The sequence below is a fragment of the Anguilla rostrata genome, chromosome 7, assembly GCF_018555375.3.
Source record: "Anguilla rostrata isolate EN2019 chromosome 7, ASM1855537v3, whole genome shotgun sequence".
NCBI lineage: Eukaryota > Metazoa > Chordata > Actinopteri > Anguilliformes > Anguillidae > Anguilla > Anguilla rostrata.
Genome location: NC_057939.1, coordinates 54,899,080 through 54,910,138, shown reverse-complemented (window position 1 = coordinate 54,910,138; position 11,059 = coordinate 54,899,080). Strand labels below are relative to the sequence as shown.

Below are 11,059 nucleotides of genomic sequence, written 5' to 3'. Positions count from 1 at the left end.
CATTAAAAGGGACATATCTCTTAAATTAAACGCTGTGTCTGGAGAATAATTTGGCAGTAAAAATGGTCTTCGGTGGTTTCTTTTTATCTTCAGGTTAAAGGTAACAGACAAAATACGTGCCCTTCCTTTTGGTTTTAGGAACCATTTAAAAGATCTAACAGATATTACCCAGGCTAATGTTTTAATGTCAGTACGTATCCAACAACGACAACAATAATAATAACAAAGGAAAAAATATATCAATATATCAAATATATCTATTTGTGTAATGTGTTTGAATGTACTGGTTACCACCACTACAAGGATTGTGTTTTTAATTATTGATACAATTTTTTTCTTACCGTATCATACACACACTCACACTGGACTACACCGGTGTCTTTATCCGTTACCTGGAAGATTAAAGCAGTAGGCTAATCTGCGCATTTCTCATACGGGCCTAGTCTAAAATCTCGAACAAGCTTCATGAGGCTCCAAGCCACACCCAGGTCAAACACTCCAGAAGTAACTTCTCACTTCAGTTTCTCTAGCTGCCCTTTTCTTTTCTTTTTGTTTATTATGAAAATATATTTTTTTAATCTCATGGTCGACAGTGTAAAATCAAACCAGAATAATATGAAAAATTATAGCCTATTACGTGTCCTACAGGCGACAAGAAATTCTTAACGACAAGAACCACATCTTAACAACAAAAACATCATCATCAACAACAATAACAACAATCAATCAATCAATCAATCAATTTTTATTTGTATAGCGCTTTTAACAAAGGAGTTTGTCAAAAAGCAGCTTTACAGAGAACCGCCCCCCAAAGGGCAGCAGTGGCAAGGAAAAACCCTCTGACTGATAACAGGAAGAAACCTTGAGCAGAACCGGACTCAGAGGGGGAACCCATCTGCCGCGGGCAGGCACCGGTTTTTTATGGAAAATCAACAGTAATAATAATAATATAAAGATAGTAATATAATGATAAATAATATATTTTAAAGTAAATAACATTTATTTAAAAAAAGGGTCAAAATATGGAATATCAACACTGACAAAAGTAAATATGAAAAATGAAGATTCGGATATGTAGATTATATTAAGCCAAAAAAGGTTTAGGCTTCATAGACTGCTAATGTCAGCTTCTTGTCTCCATCAGACCACCACGGACACAAGGTGAAGTATTCAACTGCACACATCGAGTGTGAGTGAAAACTTGATTATATAGGCTACGACAATAAAATAGTATGAATGAAATGTGCACCTCTATTCGAACAGATAACCACGACTGATAATATACTATGTATTACATCACTGGAATACTGGCATCCGTCCAGTTATGTAACTGTCTAAACGACTCGTCTAGTCTGTTGAATATGTTTCAATTTAAAAATCGGGTTTTTTGTTTGTTATTATTTCTTATAGTAGTGATAAATACAGCGGGAAAGTGTGTTATGTAAAAGAATGAGTGTATAAATTCATTCAAAGTTTCAGCCGTTTGCCGAGCCTGAATGGAAGTTTTGAACTGAACTGCCATTGCTAACCTAATGCGGGTCTATATTTTCTGCGTAATGAGAGACAAACCATTTTAACAATATCATATTGTTTCACAGAGAACTCTTGTTACAGACTGCAGTCTGTTTCCGAAACACCGCCGCTCCTGCCTCGCCCCCTTTTCCCCCCGCCTATCCGCTAGCCTTGTTCGTTGTACGTATCCTTCTGCCCACTCTCTCAAGAGTGTCAATCAGTGCGGTGTCAATCAGACCGGCGGCTTTCCTTTCATCTCTCCCCCCACAGTCATAGCAAGATATAGGGGAGGGGGGAGGAGAGTTACATTACTAACACACACACACATACACAGACGCGACATTACTTACGGAGCCAGGCTCCAGTTTGGAACTCTGTCTACAACGCGCAGATACCGCCTCGTTAAGATTTATTTTTTAATTTGTTGGACTTTCTTTTCCGTTTTAAAAGAGAGTGGTGTTCAATACTTTGCCTGTTTATCAAGGATGTGCTATACATGCAGCTGCAGAAATATAGACACGCCGCGTCTGATGTAAAACGGACAAGCAGCGACTTTAAGCATTACTTAGGATAGTTTTTTACTTGGGTTCACAACAATCTGGGCACATTCGTAGGTTACTCACATTTTTCTGAGATTTCACCAAGATTTTTGCGTCTGGAGCACCGGAGACGGAGATATTTTTAGCACCACTTGTTTTTATGGTTTATTTATTTTCAGGTGCGGGGCTAGCCTACGGAAAATTTGGCGTGTCCCGACGTAACTGCACTTGAGGAGTTGTTAAAAGATGTTTCTATTTTGAAGTCCGAATGAAAACTGGAGTTTCCGCTCGAGGAACATAAACATTCAGCTGATAGCTGCATCTAGCCAACTGCATTTATTTGTTTGTCAGCATCGTTTTAAGAAGAAATTACTTTAAAAACGAAGTTAAAAACATTCGACTCCGCCGTTGCTGTTGCGAAAATACGAGCACTTGCAGTGGGACATTGGCGCAGAGCTTGAATTGTGCTAAGATTAGCCACCTTCTGCAGGACGTTTACGGTTGCCTCTGGGAACTTGATAATTTGCCATTTTTGACACTGGAAAAGCTGCCTTTTAACAAGGCATTTTGCAATTACCTGGACCAAAATGCCTCAGTTAGCCGGAGGAGGCGGTGGGGACCCGGAACTATGCGCCACCGACGAAATGATCCCGTTCAAAGACGAGGGCAATCCGGAGGAAGAACAAATATTCGCAGAAATAAATCACCCGGAGGAGGAAGGGGATTTAGCAGATATAAAGTCGTCTCTAGTAAACGAGTCGGAGATAAATCCAAACAGCGGCAGTCATGACGTGAGTCTCTATCCTTTAGTCATGCATGAGCTTTAGAACAATTTGGATTCATTACTTGATAAAACTCTCTCTGTGTGTGTAGATCGTTATGCTGTGCAACTATAATCACTCTAATTGAGGCACGCGCAGTTTTTGTGGTGTGTTTCAGATTTCCCCCTCATATCCCCATTCAAGTGAGGGGGAAAAGGGGCAGGAGAATATCAAGATGCGCAGGGTTTCAGAGGATTGCGTTTATCCTCTGCTTAAAAATGCGGATGCGAGGCCTCGAGCTGTAAATAACAGCATACAAAGGTGAACAAGACACGTGCACTTGATTACACGTCCTTTATCCGCCGGCGGCCAAACTGAAGTGAATGCGGAGAGAGGATCAAACCGTTATTTAGGCCTGAACGAGTTAACATAAAATTTATTTAAATTAACCTGCAGAAGAAGACTACATTTCCCTATGCAGTTTCATAAGGGAAGTTTTTGTGTATATTTTTTTTCAATCACTCTTTCTTTATAGTTAAACTACACCTGATGCGTGTTAGCAGCGTCAGTCAATGGCCTCAAGTGCACTATGTGTACCGTGCTGTGTAAACCATACCAGAAAATGTTATTGTTTTCAGTTAACACATTATTTACAATAATGATCCAAGGAACTATTTAATTAAAAACAGACTATTTGACATTTCATTACTTAAAGCAAACAAATGTAATGTCATTTATTATTATTATTATTATTATTATTATTATTATTATTATTAATAATAATAATAATAATAATAACAACAACAATAATAATAATAATAACCACCTGTAGTTATAGTTTATTCCGGCTACCAAGACCTGTTTGAAAGTGTGTTATAGTATCCACACTGAAATGCATACCTTGAATATTGGACATAATGTTAAAATAGTTTGTGACGTCTTAATTTATAAGACACATCTCTTCGTAAATGGGAACGCAAGATTTATCGCGCATCGTTTTAAATATTCCCCGTCTACTCTTCCTTGCATTCTACGTTTCAAACTGGCACACTCGATTAAAATCCATTCATGGTTGTATTTAAACCAAGCAGGTTGCACTATAAACATACATTACAGGCGCTTACTCTTGAGAACTAGACATTTATTTATTTGCTCAATTACATTTCCAGTGTCCCCAGTGCTTAAACTGAAATAATCACATTGCGGTGCAATCTCCTCTTCGTTTTTGACATTGATAGCAGTGAACCACATCACTGAGAATCTCGCTAGTTTGTGCTCCTTTAGAACGAGCAGACATTTCACCGCAGTCCGTCTGAGGTAACTCGTCAGTCTCCTGATTTTTTCCTCCTACTCATTAGTGTGTATGCCTGATGCAAGGGCCTGGTTGAAAAACGCCATTTAAACCCAAACGAAGGACGGAGGCTCGTAAGTTATGGTCGCAGTCTAGCACGGGCTGATTGGATGCTCGCAGCATCGTCAGCTGAAATGCTTATCACCCGACATTTCTGTTCATTTATTATTGCATCATTCCACCTGGGCCAATAGGAAAATTTGACCCGAGTTATTTTTGTATGCTGATAGGTGACTCAAGAACTGCATATAAACGGGGGAGGGGGGGGAGCACGTGGCCCCTAAAACTGCCTCCTTATGCTCATAAAAAGCACCTTATTTAAGGCCTCTTCAAACAGAGTTGTGCCCTTATTTCCTGCAGTAGCAGAATGACCCTGGACGCTCTTATGTCAGGGTTCTGTTTGCCCCTCCCTCCCCCCTTCATTGACATCACTGTTTTTTCTCTCTCTAACAGGCAGCTAGACAGTCCCAAATACCCCAGGATTCATACCACGAAAAGCACAGGGATCACATCGATGAGGGTGAGTGGGGTTCGGACCGGACCGACGGCTGCTTGCTTTACCTGTAGACGCAGGTAAAGGGAAGCAATGCTGTCGTACATGTTGACAAGCCAGCATCAGTTCCAAATAACAAGTCTAAAAGAGTGTGCATGGACCCACCCACCAACGTGACAGTTTTCTTTTTTGAAAATTCCAAAATCTGAAATCTAACCTGTAGGATGAGGTTGGGCTATGGAATATAGTCACTGTTGTGACCTGTTAGCTTGTGTTTGTCTTTTAAGAGGAACCTCAGATTGGTCTGTCTGAAGGCATGAGCATGATGATGTAATGAGTGGTGAACGTTGTCAGAATGATTTTCACGGACGCTCAGCTAAGTTACATTTTGATCTGAAACGGCTAATTATGAGATTCCTGCACGTTATAGTATGTGGGGGTGGGGGGTGGGGGTGGGGGGGGGTCATGAGGTAATATCGGTACTTTGTTCCATGCTGGTTGAAGTTGTAAAATATCTCTCATTTCAGTTGAGAAGTGGTTGCGTACAATAAACACTTATGTCGGTATGTGGTTATGTCATATTTTCTAAATGAATTTCTCAATCGTTAAGCACATCGTGTCGAAGTGGTATTTAATAAATTAATAATGAGCGCGTACAAATTAGTCTCAACAGCGAAATGAAAGTAATTGTTGTGACGCTGTGACATCACTGCTGTAGTAGCTCAGGGGCAGCTTTTTTGTTTGTCGCTGATTGAGCAGGCCACCTTTCAGAAAGGGCAGCCAAACAACGCTTTGTTCCCCTCCAAGTGTGTCGTTGTACAAACGCTGCCGATTCTTGTCAGCGACAACAAGTTTTTTTACTGTGGAGAGGGAGGGAGAGAGAGAGAGAGAGAAGGGCATCCCCCTGTTCCTTTCTTATCTAAATGAAGCGGGGCTAAAGATCTAGATGGAGACAGAGAGAGAGAGAGAGAGCGAGAGCGAGAGAGAGCCTGGTCTTTGTTCTTCCCCTGAATAGACCCACACCACTAACCCAAAGCCCAGATTTGAATAGACCCACACCACTAACCCAAAGCCTGGGCGTTGAATAGACCCACCGCACTCTGGCGCAAGACAAGGCAGTGAATGGGTGGCCCTGACTGAATGGTTCCTCCCCAGCCACCAGCGTGGTCAGTGCCAAGTTTAGCATGCTGCCATCAATTCAGTCTCTACCCAGTGCCCGACTCCACTAATCACGCCTGTCACCCCTCCTGGGTACGGGCGAGGGGGGGACCTCCGGGAGTGTGCCCCCCCCCCCCATCAGGTCAAAGGTCGGGGCCAAACAGTGGGGCCTCCTTGTCTGACATAATCTGTCTATTCTTCTTAATTGCTTCTAATTGGCACGGAGGGGGTTCCCCTCGGCCACAGAACAAAAGGGGGAGGGGTTAGACGACGGAGGACAAGCGCGGCACGGGCCACGGGCGAACCGCGCGCCAAAACGATGTTCCAGTTGCTGCTCACGCAAACTCAGAGCACTTGGCGTACATGATGGTTGTGCTGCTGAATGTGTGCCCTTTTGATAGTGGATGCGTTGGCTTTTCACTGAACTCAGCTTTTATTTTCTATGCTTTTTCCATTTTTCTATAATGTTTCAGAATGTTTTATTTGGTATCATAGCTTTTTTGTATCCATGTGCGTAATTTCCGATGGCTTCCATGTAAAACTCTGCTGATCAAGTCAAATGGGATATATTTACTTGTTTCAGCCCTTTTAAGATGATACATGTTTTTTAATTTTTATTTATATTGGGGAAAAAATAAGTCTCTTTGAGAGTGTACTTATCAAGTTGGAAAGTGATAATTGGCAGCAAGAATAACTTTTGGTGGGCAACAACAAACAGGAAACTCGTTTTTGGGGGTTACACAGCATGATAATATTGGGGGGTGGGGGTGGCATTTGACGTTCTCCCCCCCCACCCCCAGGATCTGCCTCCACGGTTGGGAGGTCAGTGGCGGGTGTCTGAAATGATGGAGGGGGACGGCAGCCTCGCCCGGTCAGAATGAGTGTGACGTTCTCGTTCCTCTTTTTCGGCAGGGAAGCACCACGACGGATACGGCAAAGGCCATCCCTACCCGGGATATCCCAGCTACATCATGATGTCCAGTATGAACAGCGACTCGTACCTGAGCAACGGGTCTCTCTCTCCGCCCATGCCCCGCACGGTGAGTGCTCTCTGTCTCCTGCGTTTTCCTTTTAGGACACGTAACCGTTTCTTTTTTTAATACACAACTTTTCTTTCCATTTTAACTCCTCACTACATGTCACACGGATGTGTGTAAAAGAGCAGGAATGTGTTCCGCTGGTATCTGAACTGAAAATCGTGAGCATTTTTGGCTTCTGAGGTAATCAAACTCGTACGCTGTCTGTAAAACTGCAGTGGCACAGTGTACGTCTTGTGGGCGCTAAATCTCTTCAAGCGGTCGTCCTGGCACCTTGGACGTACTGTAGCATGCTATATAAGTGTTTTATTTCATCTGAAAGAGAGCTGAGGTTTGCCCTATGGCGTGCGACCAGACTGTTGCTCTGTGCCTCAGTTTGTGTTTGAGGTCACCCTGCTAGTATTAGCGACCGCTCTTGTTGTGTGAAATGGTTACTGATTTTTCTGGTTAGCCGGGGTCAAAGCCGAATCGCTTTACACGAAGACGAGGCAGGACAGAAAATGAAGAAGGCAACTTCCTGACTTAGCTCTGCGGCTGTCATATAGAGAAGGAAACCCAGCCTGGCCCTAATGCAGAATACCTGCAGATGTGCCATTTGATGTTGGAGCATACCTGAGGTGTACCTGGCATACAGTGGGGAGTGTACCTGAGGTGTACCTGGGGTACAGTGGGGGGTGTACCTGAGGCTCAGTGGGGGGTGTACCTGAGGTGTACCTGTGGTACAGTGGGGAGTGTACCTGGTGTACCTGGGGTACAGTGGGGGGTGTACCTGAGGCTCAGTGGGGGGTGTACCTGAGGTGTACCTGAGGCTCAGTGGGGGGTGTACCTGAGGTGTACCTGGGGTACAGTGGGGAGTGTACCTGAGGTGTACCTGAGGCTCAGTGGGGGGTGTACCTGAAGTGTACCTGAGGCTCAGTGGGGGGTGTACCTGGTGTACCTGGGGTACAGAATGTGTATGAGAGCTGGGTTTAGTTCAGCCAGCATGTAGTAAGATTATCTTTCCTTCAGCTCCCAGTGGTTAGTTTGTAATGCACTTCAGCACACAGCGATGTTCCTCCATGTGTATCGCAAACTGTGTTTTATCTTTTAATGTCAGTCCTGTATAATACAGTGGAACTACGAGGATTTCTTGCCTCTGTAGATCTCATGTAATTGCACTCCTATTGGGAGCCTCTCATCTTTTGATTGATTTTTATTTGAGTTATATGTCACAGCGTGTGTTCTCTGTATGGGTGCTTTGTTTGCTCTTGACGGCATAAAATATACCCATTTTCCTACGGTTTACAGTTGCGCTGATCCGATTTACCTGCTGTTCACTTGATTTGAGAGGGCACACCTTCAGAATACTGAGTTGATAGTAAAGGGGTTTCTGGCAAGTTGTAGTGCGGGGGTCAGAGGATTTACAGTCATTTTTTAAATCGGGCTTATGGTATTTTACAAATTACCTGAGACAAACCAGAAAGAACGTGGTGCAGAGGTGCTGATGGGTAATGAAGTCCAGAGTGTGATTTAATGGAAAACAACCCCCTTGTTTTGGACCTCACCTGTCTTTCACCAGTCAGCAGAAATGCCCTGCAATATTTTGCCAGCCAAGAGGGTATGACGAAATATAGGAAGAGGAAACTTAGACCAAAAGGCAGAAAACTTTGGTGGGTTTGAGCATTTTGTTGCTATTTAGGGCTGGTTTCACAGGCACAGATTTAAGCTTAGTCCTGGAATAAACTGAGTTTCGTATGGAGAATCTGCATTCAAAATCTATATCTGTGAAATGGGTCACTGTTTAAATGGTGAAAGCCCAAAGGAAGACTCTGATGCATACTCAGGCTTGGTATCTCACGCACTCCAAGTCTAAAGGTTATTGCAGGCAAGAACAGCCCAACACTCTTACTGCTATTTTTAAGAAAGGAAGTCTTCAGGCGGAAATGCGTTCAGATTAAAAACAAAACAAAACAAAAAACAAAAGACAGGCGTTATAGATGTTCTCACCAGAGGGCCACAGACCCAGGAACGAAGTGAAGGCAATAAGACGTAATTCCTGACGGATTTACCTTCTCTAGGGCCCGCGTGTCTCCTGACATCTGGACTGACCAACACGAAATAACGAGTTGCAGCTGCCCTCGTTCATTCAGAGACTCCGTACTGCATTACGCGCGCCCTTGTCTCCCGAAGAATAATAAAATATCAAAAAACATTATGACTAGGATGAGGAGTGAAATCTAATAATTTGCAGCGAAAATGAGAATTCCCCGTCAAGCTGTAACAGTGAAATTAATTAACTAAAGTGCACGTGTCGTCAGTTTTCGTACGTATAGTCGGTTGCTTGTGTCTTTGTTGACCACTGTAATAATGATGACTAAATGCAAGCCTTCGCAGAGTGCGGAGCAGGAAGCGCGTTTCCCTGTGTTTCCCTGTGTTTCCCTGTGTTTCCCTGTGTTTCCCTGTGTTCCTGCGTTCGGCCTGTGCTCGCTGAATTGTCCGTGTGTTTCCGTCTCCGCTTTTGTGAACCCGGCTATCCCCGTGTTCCGTGTCCGGCAGACAGGGAGGCGTGGCGTTCGCCTGATGCTCCGCCCGCGGATCTTATTGGGACAACATCGGCGATCCACGCCGTGGAGTCTAGCTTCGGCAACATCAGGAGGGATTTCCGGGTCGCGGGTTAGCCCTAATGCCGCGCGGATCTTTAGGGACGCGGAACCTTTGCGGCAGCTCTCGACCTGGCATCGCTTGCGGTCTTGCCTTAGGCGATGGTTGTGTGGGTGTTGTTGGTGCGGTTACCTAGCTGCGCCTTTGTCGGTGTTGTCCGCATGTGCATGCTAGTGGTGTGTGTGTGTGTGTGTGTCTGTATTTTCAGCTGGTAATATTACTGTTTCTTTGTAATTGCTGTGTAATCAATTCCAGTCTTCTTCATTTAGTATAAATTCTTCAGTGATTACAAAAGTAATCCTGATTAGAATTTAAGGACGTGTGATTTCGGTTTATGTTCTGTCACGTGTGATTGATTTTAAATGTCCAGTTAGCTCGACCTTGATTCCAGTGTCTGTTTAATGACATCACAACCCGCGCTTGGAATAGTAATTAACCCTTCCCACATCCTCCAGTTTCTCCTCACACATGGAGTCCTGTCCTATGTCTCATGCTTGTGGAGTACCATGGCCAGTTAGATTTATGTAAAGCTGGCTTGGCTTGCATTTTCTCGTAACTTTTTGTTGTGTTTGTAGAGGACAATTGCAGCCCCCATATTTTCTCCCTAACTGTAGCAGTTTGTGTTTGTGCAGTTTAAGGGTTATGATGGCAAGGAATGTGATCTCTGCAAGTCTTGGAAGTTGACATTGTTTTGGGTGACACACTGAGTTTTGAATTCCCAAAGTTATACTTTTGACACCCAAAGCCAAAACTGCATGTGCATGTTTGTGTGCATGTGCATGTCGGTGTGCCTGTCCGTGCGCATGTTTGTATGCATGTGCGTGTTTGTGCAGTGTGCATGTTGGTGTGCCTGTCCGTGCGCATGTTTGTATGCATGTGCGTGTTTGTGCAGTGTGCACGCATGCTCCTTGGCATGTGTGCTGCAGTACGAGGCTCGTGCTCTGCAGTGTGATCTGTCTCCTCTTATCTGAGGCTTTGGTGATGGATGAGAGCTCAGCTCACAGTGTGCAGGTACGGCCTGTGGATCAGGAGCTCCAGCAGCCCCTGCAGCCCCGCCCAGTCCCAGCAGCCCCTGCAGCCCCGTCTAGTCCCAGCAGCCCCTGCAGCCCCGTCCAGTCCCAGCAGCCCCGGCAGCCCCGTCCAGTCCCAGCAGCCCCTGCAGCCCCGTCCAGTCCCAGCAGCCCCTGCAGCCCCGTCCAGTCCCAGCAGCCCCTGCAGCCCCGTCCAGTCCCAGCAGCCCCGGCAGCCCCGTCCAGTCCCAGCAGCCCCTGCAGCCCCGTCCAGTCCCAGCAGCCCCTGCAGCCCCGTCCAGTCCCAGCAGCCCCTGCAGCCCCGTCCAGTCCCAGCAGCCCCGGTACCTGCTGAGGGGGGTTCAGTCAGATCCGCCTGGCCCCGCTCTGGGGTACGGGAGGAGGCCCTGCGGCCTTTGTGTGAATGTTGCCCTGCTGGGCACTGTGGGGACTTAGTGTGTGAGTGAGAGAGAGAGTCTGTGTGCACATGCCTGGTGTGTCTGTGTGCATGCGTGTGTGTGTGAGTGTGAGAGAGGGTCTGTGTGCACGTGCCTGGTG

At 45.2% G+C, this 11,059-nt stretch overlaps 1 protein-coding gene across 5 annotated transcripts in view; it reads left to right on the top strand.

Moving 5' to 3' along the window:
* Positions 1-1,756: 1,756 nt before the first annotated feature.
* Positions 1,757-11,059, top strand: part of LOC135260093 (lymphoid enhancer-binding factor 1-like) — a 45,964-nt gene continuing 36,661 nt past the window's right edge. For 2 of the 5 annotated variants that reach the window (XM_064345268.1, XM_064345267.1), the window contains exons 1-3: positions 1,758-2,842; positions 4,617-4,683; positions 6,727-6,854. In XM_064345268.1, the coding sequence (XP_064201338.1) occupies positions 2,639-2,842; positions 4,617-4,683; positions 6,727-6,854 (399 nt within the window). In that variant the 5' untranslated portion in view covers positions 1,758-2,638. Of the gene's footprint in view, positions 2,843-4,616; positions 4,684-6,726; positions 6,855-11,059 lie in introns of all 5 variants that reach the window. The other 3 variants (XM_064345269.1, XM_064345266.1, XM_064345270.1) reach the window with 2 other exon arrangements.